The sequence below is a fragment of the Crocuta crocuta genome, unplaced genomic scaffold (assembly GCF_008692635.1).
Source record: "Crocuta crocuta isolate KB4526 unplaced genomic scaffold, BGI_CrCroc_1.0 scaffold29, whole genome shotgun sequence".
NCBI classification, from domain to species: domain Eukaryota; kingdom Metazoa; phylum Chordata; class Mammalia; order Carnivora; family Hyaenidae; genus Crocuta; species Crocuta crocuta.
The window spans coordinates 2,644,122-2,658,707 of NW_027533280.1; the positions used below are offsets into that span (position 1 = coordinate 2,644,122).

The 14,586-nt window shown below is 55.1% G+C and overlaps 1 protein-coding gene across 1 annotated transcript; it reads right to left on the reverse strand.

Annotated features, from left to right (window-relative positions):
* Positions 1-2,335: 2,335 nt before the first annotated feature.
* KMT5A (lysine methyltransferase 5A) lies at positions 2,336-12,771 on the reverse strand. Its single transcript, XM_077747948.1, has 6 exons — positions 12,615-12,771; positions 9,129-9,348; positions 8,398-8,485; positions 4,203-4,262; positions 3,252-3,442; positions 2,336-2,525 (listed from the first exon to the last, which is right to left on the reverse strand). The coding sequence occupies exons 1-6, from the start codon at positions 12,730-12,732 to the stop codon at positions 2,336-2,338; spliced, it is 867 nt and encodes a 288-aa protein (XP_077604074.1). The 5' UTR covers positions 12,733-12,771.
* Between the last annotated feature and the right edge of the window lie 1,815 nt (positions 12,772-14,586).

Sequence of the window (14,586 nt, forward strand, 5' to 3'; positions counted from 1 at the left end):
ATCTGTGTGCAAGGCGCTGCTCCACGAGCTGTTCCTGCACTAACTCAACCGCCCCCCCACCCTCCCCACCCGGCACCTGTGCACCAGCACTGCCCTGTGTTGCTGAGGAGGGAAGTGTCATGCACACAGAGCTGTCACCTGCCCGAGGACACACAGCTGCAAAGTGGGTGGAGATAGAGGTTCTGTTCCAGGCACTTGGCCGCCAGGCCCCTCCGTCCCCGTCCGAGGTGAAGACGTAGTCATCTGTGGCAGCTGAATCCTCAGGACCCCGCTGCATGTCGTGGAGGCAGAGGCTGTTCCCAGCTGATGCGCAAGCATCAGAGAAGGAAAGCAATTTGTGCAAGGGGACAGGCTGACAGACACTCAAAGCAGCTGGTCGAGGGCAGCTGGTGGAGGGTGTGGTGGGGACGGCGACCTGGACTGGTAGGAGTGACTGCCAGCAGACGGGCACAGCTGATGACTTAGACTCCTGCCCGAGAACCAAATCTCCTACGTTAGAAACACAATGGTGAGCACAGCAGCTAAAAACCCGTGCTGACTGCGTGCTGGGTGGCGGCCTAAGGGAGGACTCGACATGCATCCGCTCTTCATCTTATCTAGCACCTGTGACCCCTATCACACAAATAACCTATCCACTAGGACACTCACCAAAACACACACATACTGCTGCGTAACCTCTTTTAAAAAATTTTAAGTAATGTCTGCACCCAACATGGGGCTTGAACCCACAACCCTGAGATCAAGAGTTGTGTGCTTTACCGACTGAGCCGGCCAGGCGCCCCTGCTGTGGGACCTTCTGGAAGACAAAGCAGGAAATCCAACCCTCTTTCTAGTTTCACTTCGTAAAAAAAAAACAAACAAACCAGAAAGACACACAGGTGGCCTCGCCTGGCAATAAATATTTTAATTTTTGTTTCATTTTTATGATGACAAATAATTTTCAAGTTATTTCCTTTTTTTTTTTTTAAATACAAAGCTAAACCACAAACAGGTACAACCAAGACATTTTATCTCACATTTACACACTCTGTCGGATCCTCCTCCGATTCTCTGACCACTGACCAGGCAAGTGGGGGGCGGTGGGGGGGGAAGACTTTCGTAGGTAGCACCGTGGTGAGGCCAGGGCTGGGGGGGCATCAAGGTTGACGACAGGCTGTCACACCTGTCTCCTTTCACATTTACCCAGGCCCAGGGGAGGCCAGGAGACCCCAGGTCATGGCTCCAGGGCCACGGCCCCTGGACTACAGGTTGACAGAGTGAGAATAGGTCTCCCTTCAGGAGGGAGGAGGAAGCGACCTACCCTCCTGCATCACAGTCAAGGTGAAAACTTTACCCTTAGCCTTGATCCCTGGGCTGCCGGGCCTGCCCACTCCCCTGCGCACCAGCGACTGGGGGGGGGCCACGCGTTTCGGGGCGAGCAGGCTCCCCCTTCGGTTCATGGCTGCACCTTCAGTTTTGCAGGAAGGACACCAGGTGGTCTGACAAACAGAAAGCCTGACAGCAGGTCTAGAACTTTCAACCCATTGGAATTGGGACACGGTTTTGGGGGGTGGGGGGGAGGAAGAGGGTGGGATAGCGNCATGTATGTTGTTTTCTGTGGTTTTTTTTTTCTGTATTTTTAAATTTTTAAATTTTTATTATTTTTTAAAATAAACTCAGTGTTCACATTTCTATAAAGAAGCAACCCAGTTTTGGGAAACCCTGCCCCGGCAGGGCTAGGCGAGCAATGCCTTTCCCTGCCCACGTCGACTCTGACTACCCGCCCTGATGCGTGGAGGTGCCCCGAGGAGCGGCAGCCTGCGGAAGAGTGACCCGCGCTCGCGGGCCACCGGGTCAGTAAGCTTTCGAGAAAGCAGAGGGGAAGACTAGCTTACTGCAAAACCTTTTTTAAAAAATATTCATACACTTCCTTGTGCGCCTGTCCAGACGTCAGGAAAACAAGAGCTTGGGAACACCCCGTCCGGGCCTCGGGAGGCGGCGTCCTCCGGGACTGGCCTGCGCTCGGCCGACGGCCATGGGGGGGCGTGGGGAAGAGAGTCCTGGCTCTACGGCTGGAGAGTCGCCCAGCTTCCTAGTTCATGTTCACTCTTTCCTCTAAAGCCTGTGCTGCGTCTTTGACTGCATGCACGGGAAGCACAAACGTTTGACTTGTATGCAAAAAAGGTACAAAAACAACTAGAATATAAAAGTTTTGGTAATATAAGGCCATCTGTTCAAGTCCACCTTGGAAACCTGTAACAGATATTTAAATACTACAGTGAAAAGGCATCTTAATATACTTTTTAAAAACATCTGAAGTAATCCGCTAAGATTTAAGTGTGTAAAAAAAAAAAAATCAATTCCCTTTCAGGCCACTNCGGTCCCCGTAGTCGTACAGGAGCTCCTCCCCGGCCTCGATGTCGCGGGAGGCGATGAGGATGAGGTGAGGCACGCCGTCAATGTCGTGCAGTTTGGTTTGGCAGTTCCCACACTTACTGTGGTTGATCAGTCTCCCCAGGCGGTTCGTCTCTCTGGTCGCATCCACGCTGGCGGGAGGGGGGGCAACAGAGGGTGCAAATTCATAAAGAGGCTTTTGATCCCAGTCACAGCCAGCTCGAGGCGCTGGTGGGGTGTCGATTTAGAGCCACGTTTTAGGGAAAGCAATTCAAGTCAAAACAACATTTTTTAAGAGCCAAGGGAGGCACTGGGTGAGAGCGCGGAGGGGCGGGAGGAGACGGGGCTGCAGAAGGCTCTTTGTGGAGGCCTGTGAGGCAAGGGCCTAATAAATAAATGAATAGAAATCAACTCTGCGGAGAGTGGGGGGAGCTGGGAGGAGGCAGGAGTATCGGAACTCTCCGTACCTTCTGCTCAATTTTGCTGGGAACCCAGAACTGGTCGGAAAAATAAAGCCTTATTTAAAAAACTACAACAACAAAACCAAATCAAGTACACCGGCCATATGGGGACAGAGTAGTCGCTGATCTCAGGGCTGCTCTAGCCAAATGCCACGAGAGGGAGCGGCGGGTCTGCACGGGTGGGTTCACTTCCGCTTCTCACTGGGCCAGACAGCGGCCCGAACAGCTCCGACCCCAAAGACTCAAATGGCAAGGGGGTGTGGGGGGCCGCTTCACGGCTTTGGAAAAAGACCGCGAGAACTAAGCAAGAAGCAGGAGCAACAGAAGGACTCAGGAGGCGGTCGTGGCTCTGTGGCGCTCGGGCCTGTCCTCTCTGCCAGGGCGCGGAAACGCCACTCGAAGCACTAGCGGACTTACCAGTAAGTTTTGCTCAGATACTGAAAATAGTACATGTAGCAGCCCGTGGAGGGGTCTTGTGCATACAAAGCCTCCCGCTTCTTGGCATCGGTGATCTCGATGAGGTCCCCGTGGTACTCGACCACGAACTCGCCCCGGGAGAACTGCTTGGTGGCTATCACGCCCCTGCCCTTGCCATCGATGAGGTCAATCTGTTGGGGGACCAGGTCAGAGAGCGTTGCTTCCCAACACCATGCACGGCCGGCTTCCTCGGCGCCTGGGGTTGCCCCCCTTCCTTCATCGGCTTTACTGAGATATGGCCCAGCCCTCACTCGTTTTACGTGCGCAGCACAACTGGTATTATTCACCGTACTCAGCTGTGCAACTATCGCCATGATCCGTCACCCCAAAAAGTTCCCTTGTGCCCTTTGCCAAGCAGTGTTACCCCTGATCCTCCCGAGGGATCTGCTGGGTGGATGTGGCCCCATTTTGCAGATGAGAAAACAAGAGGCTCAGAGGCAGATCTATGTCCAAGGCCACATGGCTGGGAAGTGGTAAAGTCTGGCTCGCATCCACATACGTGGCCCCTTCCGGAGGAGACAGGGGTGGGAGTGGGACCCCATGTTCCACGTCTCTCCCTTTCCTGTAATGTGCCCTCCTGTGCTTCTGCTCACTCGTTATAAATGGGGTTGCAGGGTGACCGCTTGAGGGGGAGACTTAAGTTTGGATCCTTCTAGATGGTGCGTGGAACTGGAGCTTTATTATGACTCTGGAGTCCCAGCCCAGACCCACGTGGCCGCCACTGTAGAGTCCCGCCCCTCTCATCCACCCAATGTGTTTGCAATACGTGAAAAGAAAAGCATATTTCTTGGGTACTGTCATTTCCCAGGAAAACGGTTTAGGAAAAATTTATTGGTTTCTCTAGGCACCCTCCGGGCTCACCTCCATTCGCTGGGCCCCGCTGCCCCTTACCTTCATTCCTTCTTCCTTCCCGCTTTCAATCAGCTCATCTATTCTTTTCCTCTCTTCAGACTGGGTGGAGAGGGAAGAAAAGCAAGAAGCACTTGAGCATTCTCTCCTGGGCCATTCAGGGCAGCCTGGTGGCCTAGGCCACCCCCAGGGTGACTCCCATTTGGCCTTGACGACATGGGTCCCCAAGGCCATCCAAGCTCCCACACCCGTCCTTCTCTCACTGCCCACCTGTTGTGGACAGTTCGGCACCTGGGGGTCAAACGGACCAGGAGGGACACAGTGGTGGCCCAAGGGCAGAGCTGGGTTGGGGGGACTATGTTCCATTTGGCACATGCGGTAAAGATCTAAATTGCCGACATCTACAAATCAGGACTCTGACTTCATGTAACCACGACCGAGGCAGATCAGAGGCCACCCCCTTCCGAAGGGGCACGCGCACACCACGCTCCTCCTGTCTGATGGCCCTGATGGGCACCTTGGTTGAAGAACTCTTGGGAGTTGGGTCTCTCCGGAAGCCACCGCCACATAGGCGAAGAGGGCCTCCCACCCTAAGGAGGCGATACCACCCCGAACAGGGAAGTTAGACAGGAGTGGACGCTCCTGGTCTCGCCTGCCCCTCAGGGCCACCCCTTCTGCCACCGCCTCCCTCCCAGACCCAGATCCCACACTCTACCCACACACAGGGCTGCAGGCCGGCAGAGAGCCACCCAGGGACCCAGCAGAAGCCCAGGCCCGGCCCTGGCTGGCACATGTGGTGGCCACGCCCACAGCTGAGCACTGAGCGGCCCGCACAGAGGCCTCAGGACACGGCCGACGGCCCGCGTGCACTTTCCCAGTCCCTCTTCACACAGATGAACTGCACTCCCGTGGCATGACAGGCGTGACCGGGTCTCTGTAGGTTTACGCTGTCACCCCTGGGTCCAGCCATCCCTGCTCTTCTGCCAGCCATACTGTGGCCACCTCACAGGTCTCCTGGCTTCCACTCTACTCCCCGCACAGCAGCCACAGGGGTCTTTTTAAAATGTACATAGGGGCGCCTGGGTGGCTTAGTCGGTTAAGCGTCCGACTTTCGCTTGGGTCATGATCTCGTGGTTCGTAGGTTCGAGCCCCGCGTCGGGCTCTGTGCTGACTGCCAGCTCAGAGCCTGGAGCCTGTTTCAGTCTGTGACTCCCTCTGTCTCTGACCCTCCCCTGCTCACGCTGTCTCTCTCTCTCTCCTAGAAATAAATAAAACATTAAAAAAATTGTTTAAAATGTACATAAAGGGGCGCCTGGGTCAGTCGGTGGAGCATCCAACTTCGGCTCAGGTCATGATCTCATGGTTTGTGGGGTCAAGTCCCAACTTGGGCTCCACGCTGACAGTGTGGAGCCTGCTTGAAATCTGTCTACCCGCCCCGCCCCTCCTCTTCTTGTGTTCTCTCTCTCTCAAAAACAAGCAAACACTTAAAGAAAAAGCTTTTCCGTACCTTCCCACTGTGAGTCTCTGCAGGACCCCGGCCCCGCCTCTGCAGCCTCATCTGCCGGCTTCACCCCTGCTCCCACATTCTGGTCACACTGGCTGACTCCCTTATAGGACCAGGCTCGTTCCTGCCCCAGGGCCTTTGCACTTGGGATTGCCCCTGCCTAGAATACCCTTTCCCTAATCCACTCGCCTGGCTCCTGTCCTCTCTTCCTTCCAAGCTCTGCTCTAAAGGCACCTCCTCAGAGAAACTTCCTTGACTGCTGTAGCTAAAGTAGCCTAAAGTGTCACCATGCCTTCAAACCACTGTCTTATTAATGTTAAAAGACGATCTGAAATTCTCTCGTTCTATAGCTGTCTTAACTGCTAATCGCTGGAGTACAAGCTCCCTGAGTGCAGGGGCCTGATCTGCTCTCCCATTGAATCTCCTGGCCTAGAACTGGGCCTGGCACGTAGTAAGCCCTTGAAGCAACAGCAGCAATCACACACACGCGCGCGCACACACAACCACCCTGCTAAATAACTAATTATGGGCGTGCGGAGACCAACGAGAAGTACAGGAAGCTCTGAGCGGTCGTGAGCCAGGCACCCGCGGACCTTCCTGCCAGGACCGCGTGTGCCAGGAGGAGCGGAGCTGGGGACAGCGGGGACCGGGCTGCATGGCCTGAACACGGAGCCTCCGAGTCTTTTGCTCTGCAGCCTCAGTGCTTAGGGGCCTGCGTCAACCAGCCCCAGGCTTCCAAAGGAGAATCCAGGCAGCAGCGTACAGGCGTGGAGCGCAGCTAGAGGCAGACCGAGTGGGACGCGAGCAAGGCCTGAAGGAGGTCCAGCTGCTCTGCGCACCAGGCCTGGGGCTGGGCCGGGATGGAGAGGCCAGCGTACGGCCCCGGCCCCAGTGCCGCCCGTCACCCCTCCCTCCAGCAGGCCAACCGGCCAAGGGGTCCCCGCAGCAAAGCATCAGGGCTTCTCCCCCAGGCACCGTGCCCACCCTCTCGCCCTGGACCCGGCCCTGGCCCTGCCTGCTGGGTCTTCAAATTCAGTCAAGTGTCTGCAAGTCCCTCTCCTGCCTCACCCCCACCCCTCTCTCAGGCCCCACAGATCTGCGCCCTGGTTTCCGTGGCCCGGGAGAGCAGGCAGATGAGGGAGGTCCAGCCGCCCCGGCCTTGAGCTTGACCTGTGCAGCCAGGAGGGAGGCTGCGGCACCCCAGCCAGCAGCCGCCTCGCTCCAGCCAGCAGCCGCCTCGCTCCGGCCAGCAGTCGCCTCACCCCGGCCACAGCCGCCTTGCCGCCTGGCCCAGAGCCAGCACAACAGTGAGAGCACAGCGTGGCTCTCCCATGCAACTGGCCCTCCGTCCGGTGACAGAGCGTCACTGTGCTGCGGACCAAGCTGGGGGAGGAAGGATCGGCTCCCCTCTGCTCATCTGCTGCAAGACTGAGCAGCCCTGCATCACCTCCTGCGAGGCCTTCCCTCCTCCAGCCAGAAAGCCCTTCTTTTTGTTCTTTATTAAAAAGGCAACCTCCGCTGCGCCCCACTGCAGCCACGGCAGCCCGACCTCGGCTGGGAGGCCGCCTCGCCCTCCGCAGCGCTGTCTCCAAGAGTGACCCGGCACGGCCTCCCCCTGTAGGCAGACAGCTCCCAACAGCCTGCTGTTGGCTGAAAGCCGCCACCTTTCTGAGGAAAGAAAGCCAAAGCTTCTGAGGGGAAAAATGGACCCCTTTTCTCGTTAGTTTCAAACGAAACCTCGTCAATTCAAATAAGCAGAGGAAGTGAACGCTAAATCACCGCATCTACGTAAGAAATGCTGAAGGGGTCTGGGTTCAGGCCGAAATGCTAACACCTCACGGCGGCCAGGCCAGCCTGACACCGCTCCTCCACCCTGAGGTGGCTCTGAGGGTGTGGGGACCCGGGGGGCTGGCCAGGGGCCGTGGGAGGGCGGCGGGCTGCGAGCCCAGACCCCGCCCTGGGTTTCCGTAACAGAAAGGCAATAACCACACGTCACTGTGTCAAGTACAGCTCAGCACTCCGCGAACACAGGGCGGGGCCTGCTCCGCGTGGCCGGCCCTCCGGCCACTGTTCTGGTGGTCCCGGGACCACAGCCGGGAGGGAAGGAGAGAAGGGGCCTCGGAAATGACAACGATGGGGAGGCCGTGGTGACGATAAGAAGTGAGCTAGTGCTTAACTGGGGGCCAGGCATGGTTCCAAGTGTGCTCTGTACACGGATTCATCTAATCCTCCCAACACCCCCACAGATGCTACCTTCTTATCCCATTTTAGAAACAGGGCAACCGAGGCTCAGAGCAGTTAAGTACCTGGCCCTTGGGCATACAACCAGTAAGTGGCCTCCAAGCCACTGCTCTTTACCATCTTGAGACACGACATGGGAACTGGTGGATGGACAGACAGACGAGCCTCCGAAAGCACGCACAGCCTTCTCCGAGGTTCCACGCTCTGACTGTCCCGCCAACAAGTCCCGGAAAAGACGCTTTTGTGGGAACACAGGACTTTCCACACTACGTGCTACCAGTTACAAGGCTCCGTCACAGACGCATCTTAACCAAGCCTCACAGGGCCCCCAAACGTTAGGATGAGCCCCACGAGACCAAGGAGAGTGCCAAGGCCGCAGAAGCAGAGCTGCCCCAGGATGACGGAGAGAAAGCTCAAGTCCTGCCCGCCACGCGCTGCCCGCGGAGCCGCCCTGCCCCTCCAGGAGCCACCGTGAAAGCCACACGACTCTACCTGCAGCTCGGCTTTGCTCTTCCTGGAGCTCCTGCGCACGGGGTAGAAATCCGTGAGTTTGCGATTCTGCTGTGTTTTTCCTTGAGCTCTTGGGTGGGAAGGGAAGAGGAGAAAACCAAGTGTTAGCACTGAAACCACTCTTAGGAGGCACCCGGTCCCTCGGGAGGTGGCTCCTCAGAAATGAGGTCACTTAGGGGCGCCTGGGTGGCTTAGTCGGTTAAGCGTCCGACTTTCTCTTAGGTCATGATCTCGCGGTTCGTGGGTTCCAGCCCCGCGTCGGGCTCTGTGCTGACTGCCAGCTCAGAGCCTGGAGCCTGTTTCAGATTCTGTGCCTCCCTCTCTCTCTGACCCTCCCCTGCTCACGCTGTTTCTCTCTCCTAGACATAAATAAAACATAAAAAAAAAAAAAAAAAAGAAATGAGGTCACTTAAACGCCTTTGTCCACTGGGGCCCACATAGGCTCATGTGCCCAAGGGGACTTCCCAGGGTCAAAGACAGGCTGCCTACTCTCCATGTGCGAGGGGGGAAGAGGTATGGACTCATACCAGACTGAGAGGCAGACAGTGACATCACTGGTGGTCACTCAGGGGGACCGAGCCTTGATAAGAGCCAGGCCGAGCGGGGACACTGCGCCCCCCGCCCCCTCAGCTAGCACCTGAGCAGGGGGTCTGCAGGGGTCACAGCCAAACTGCCCTGCATTAGTTAGGGGAAGGGCTCCGGGGGGCACTCACTTCTTCCGCGGGGCCTGTTTGCCCTTGACGGGCTTTTTCAGGGCCTGCTTGGCGATGGCCGCAATGGGAGGGTCACAAGACGAGGTCGGAGTTTTTGGAGGTTCTGCTGCTTCGGATTTTTGGTTTGGAAAAGGTGCCAGGGGACCTCTCCCGGTGTCTTTGATCTTCTGTTCCTCGGACTTCATGGCGCTTCGGATTGCGTTCCCACCGTTCCTTTTCTCTGCAGGCAGAGGGTGGAGAGAGAGAGAATTTTAGTCTGGACTCTCTGTCTCTCCATTTCCAGACCATCAACTGCATTCTAACAGTTGATTCTAACAGGCTTTCATTTTTTACTTTTTTGGTGTCTTTTAAGTTTTTTTGAATGTTTATTTATTTTGAGAGAGAGAGACAGCTGTCAGCACACATCCTGATGCAGGGCTTGAACCCATGAGCTGTGAGATCATGCCCTGACCTAAAGCCAGATGCTCAACCGACTGAGCCACCCAGACGCCCCTAAGACACGCTTTTAGAGGAAAGAGGGTCCTGGGTGTGCCAGGCAGCACTGCCCTTGGCCTGTTAATGGCTTTCTTGGGAGAAGCATGGGGCCTTACTTTTGTACCCAGGCATCGGTCAGGGCTTCCAGTCTGCATCTTTCTTATTTTTTTTCCCAGCTTTATTAAGGTAGAGCTGACAAAAATCACAAGATACTGACTGTGTACTTCATGAGGATTTGATACACATTGTGGAAGCATCCCTCCCATCTAACCATGAATGCTTCTGGTCTCCTGCATCGTGGCGGGGAGAGGCCTTGCAGGACTGCCACAGACGGCAAGAGCAGCGTAAGTGCTCGGCCCGTAGCTTTCAGGAACTGGGCTGCACACCCCGGAGAAAGAGCTAAATTCCTAACGAGTGGGCCGGCATTGATGGACAGGAATAAGGTCATAAAGAAGGACTTCTTCCCTAGCAAAGACCTCCTCCCCAAGCCTAGAGTGCTTCATTTCAGACTCTTTAAAAAAAAACAGCAAGGAAAATAAAGTTTCGAGGTGCCTGGGTGTCTCAGTGGGTTAAGTGTCTGATGTTGATTTCAGCTCAGGTCATGATCTTGAGGTTCATGAGTTCGAGGCCTTCATCCGGGCTCTGTGCTGACAGTGCGGGGCCCGTTTGGTATTTTCTCTCTCCCTCTCCACCTCTCTCCCACTCACGTTCTCTCTCTCTCTCCTCTCTCAAAATAAATAAACTTAAAAACAGAAGTTTCCTCTTCTAACGGGGTCAAGGCTCTGTGCTCGCAGTGCTTCTCAGTATGGTGACCCAATCACGTTAAGGGACGTCAAAAATGATTTCTTACGAAAAATAGTTGTGAAACACCGTGTGGGTGAACGATCTTTTTAAAAAAATGATTTACTTTAAAAAAATAAGTAAATAATACATAGCTGGTAGGAATGTAAAATGGCGCGGTCACTTTAGAAAAGAGTCTGGCAGCCGTTCAAAGAGTTCAACATGGAGTTACCATATGACCCGGCAATTCCACGCCTAGGCGGCTATTAGGAGAATTAAAAACATATGTCCACACAAAGACCTGTATGGGAAAGTTTGTGGCAGCATTATTCACAATAGCCAAAAAGTGGAAACCACCCAAATGGCCATCAGCTGATGGAGGGATAAGTGAAATGGGACCTCTCCACACCATGGACTATTATTCAGCCACAGAAAGGAAGGAGGCCCGAGCACCTGCTACAACACGGATGGCCCTTGACAACATGGTGCTGAGTCAGAGAAGCCAGGCGTGAAAGGGCACATATTATGTATGGATCCACTCACATGGTACGTCCAATACAGCAAATCCACAGAGACAGAAAGTAAATTAGCAGTTGCCAGGCATGGNGGTGATGGTTGCACCTGTGGGTGAACAGACCAAAACCCACTGAACTGTACACTTGAAAACGGTGAACGCTCTGACACGTGAACTGTATCTCAACCAGCTGAAGAGAAAAATAAATACATCAAAGTCCATCCAGACCATTCTCACTCCCTTACACGCCTTAAGTGGAACCGGAGGGAGTGAAGTCCAGGACATTACACATAAACCCGAGGAGCATGTGATGCCTGTGAACGTCCGCTATCACATCAGTCTGCATCAAGGCAGAAAAAAGGTTGAGAATCAAGGACAAAAAGCCTCGCCCCTGGGCTCTCTCCCAAAGTATATCTGGCCCCAAATTCTAATCGTTGCCATGTAGTGACACTACAGGCCAAATAAGCTAGCTCGTGCGCCGTGTCACCATTTAGGATGATTTACATCCCACCCCATCCCAGAAGGGATGGGAGACTGGCTGCCCACACTGAGAGAGGGCCCTTTCCCCAGTCCCTGCCTGCTAGGTGCTATCCTAAGTGCTGGCCATCCAGGGAGAGGCAGGGGAACCGGCTGCCAATGTGGAGCACTGTACAAAGCCTTTTGCATCCACGCTTTAGCCAATCTTCAGAATAGCCCTGTGAGGTAGGAACCCTCCCTCCCGCTTCAGAGACAGAAGAACTGAGGCTCAGAAAATAGGAGTAACCTGCTCAAACCTCTCGTAAGTGGTAGAGCTAGGATTTGAACCCAAGCCATTGGAAGACTGACTGAAAAAGAGTATCACCCACTGCACTGGGGAGGGGAATTGGGCAGAGGGCTGGCTCCTGCCCCTAGTTCTGGGTGTCCCAACCCCCGCTTTTCAGATCTGGTCCCAGACATTGGCCTAAACATCACTTATGGCGCTTTCTGTAAAGGGATTACAAGGCTTCCTTGTATTAAGCTGCTGCTAGTCAGAGTTCTAGATCTTCAAGGCAAGTTTTAATCAGAAGGTAGCGTGGTGAACTGGGGAAAGCTCATATTCCCCGCTGCAGCTCTAAAAGGAAATATTTGGAATAGACCAAGATTTCCGTAAGGTTTCAGCTGGTTTTGTAGGCCATACAGGATTTTCAGCAACCATATATTTCTTGTTTAGTATTTTACCTCTAAATTTCATCAGAGAGTATGCTGCTTCAGAGAGCTGCACCGAACACTTGAGTAGAAAGAAACTCAGAAATGAGGTCAAGGCCAGCTCAAAAGAGGGAAGGAAGTCGGTTCCCTACGTTTACACAACACAGTCAGGACTGCAGCCACATGGTCTGTACAACTCAGACTCGGAATTTCTGTACTTTGGGCTCATGTGAGGCTCTTTAACTACAGACCAGGTATGTTATTCTTGCAACGTGGCAACACAATCAAGCTTGAAGGCCTTGCTAAACTCTTGTGAAAGCAGGGAAAACCGGTTAGACCGACAGGGTCCACACCCTAGGACAGGACAGCCACTCCCCCCCCCCCCCCCACTGTGCCTGTTTCTTAGCAGCAAGACAGAACATGGATCCAACCTTGTGAACTTAGGCTTGAAAAGGCTGGGTAAACATTTAGTATATATGCATAATTAAGGGCAGAGAAGGGCTTTCTGAAACCCAACCAGCTGTGGTCAGAACAGGGCCACATCAGAACCTTACCTTCTCGTTTCCTGTAGAGGCCGGCTAATGGCTTCCCCTGGCATTTGACTTCGTGATGTGCAACTGAGTTCTCTTCCTGAAGGGGGGAACGCATTCCAGAGCATTTGTTGGGGCTCATGTAGGAATAGATCTTTGATTGCCCGGTAAATACATTCTCCTAAAACGACAAATGCATGCCCTGAAAGAGGCTTGAAGAAGATCCCGTGGCAAATGGCGGAGAAGAGCAATCAGAATACGAAAACCAGAAACAGACACCATCTCTCAAAAGCCGAGCCAGCCCAGGGTTGCCAGGCCCAGGAGATCAGGGCGAGGTTTAGGATCTCCCAGGTCCAAGTTAGACATTTCCTGAACTCGGGTGGTCTGATTCTGGTTGCTCAGGGCACATCTGGCCAGCAGGAAGCCAGCTGTGTACCAAGGTGTCCAGAAGCAGACAACCTACCAGTAGCAGAGAGGTCAGAATGACCCAGACTAAACAACTGCGGAATCTGAAGGGCTGGCCTCCATGCAGGAGCTGACACAGGCCTCGAGGAATCTGAATAACTACTTCTTGGTCCTTAAGTCAGCGGATAGGACTTATGACTGCCTGAGCCTTCTGTGTGCCCAAGCCTGGCCCCTTTCAAATCAAAGCAGCCCAGCAGCCTCCCAGGACTGCGGGACTGGACTGCAGTGGTAATTGAGGGGTGGGGTGGGGAGTGGAGAGCTTAATAAAACCAGAGCCTATGGCCAGCTCATTTAGGGCGGTCACTCTATTACAGACGGCGTCTTGGCATCGATAGTAGGAGGGTGAGCCGGCGGGTGGGGCGGTATAGGTCACTGATGGCGTCTCTGGGCGTGGGGCCTCTCCTCTGAGTAAGCACGGAATGAGGGAGGACTTCCCCAGAACACTGCTGGGGCCTTTCTGCCTGGTGACCCTTTAAACACCAAGTCGGTGAGACCCGTGACCTCTCTGAGGGCCCCGGGCAGGCCCCGTACACCCTGGGAAGGCAGCCATGGCCGGGCGAGCTGGGTCTCGGGGTGCGGAAATCCCATAAAGACACAAACTTTTCCGAGGTCATATATTGCCAGGGTCATGGCGGAGCCAGGGTGGACGCCACTCCCAGGCAGGCAGCAGAAAAGGAAGCCGCCGGAGCCGGGCGCCCCGCCCGCAGGGCCCAGGGCCGCGGGCGGGAAGGGGAGGAGGGGGTCCCGGGGCTCCCNCGCGCGGCCGCGACGAATCCCGACTCGGGCGCGCCCCCTCTCGCGCGTCCTCAGCCACTCCGGGAGGAAGGGGTGGGAAACAAGATAACGACAGCCCGGGCTCTCGCCGGCCGGGCTCCTTCTCGGGCTGGCTCCGCGGATATTTTGGGAGACCCGTCGGTGCCAGGCGCAGCCAGCAGCGCGGAGCGCGACAGACGGGAGTCTTCCTGCGCGCCCGAGCCGGGGCTCCCTGAGCATTATATGGGCATTTCATTCTCCACGCAAGTCCCCGCGGGGGCGGGGAGTGGAGAGAGGGAGGCAGGTCCTGTGTCAAAGCCCTTACAGAGGCTCCGGCGAGGTGCAGGGGCTTGCCTTAGGCCACAGAACTAAAAAGCCATGGGATCAAGTGTCACACCCAGGCGTCTGCACTAGATCCGTTCAGGCCCTGGGGAGATAGAGTCAGTGGTTATTACGGTAAGTTGGTGGGGTGCTTCCCGTGCCTACAAGATCTCATCCAAACCTCACAACAGGCCTGTGAAGGTACACACAGGTATTACGTCCTTTCCACAGATGGAGAAACTGAGGCTCAGAGAAGTGAGGAGCTTTGGCCAAATTCTCAGCACTAGAAATGGATTTCCAAGGGCCCACTGACCCCGGGGGCTGAACTCCCAGACACAGATGAGGAAATTCAAGATGGGAGGGACAGAAGCCTTTGGCAAGTCACCGGTTCTCCTGGCCACCCATTGAGAAAATATCCTAAGGAGGCACCTGGGGGGGGGGGGCGGCGGAACCCCGG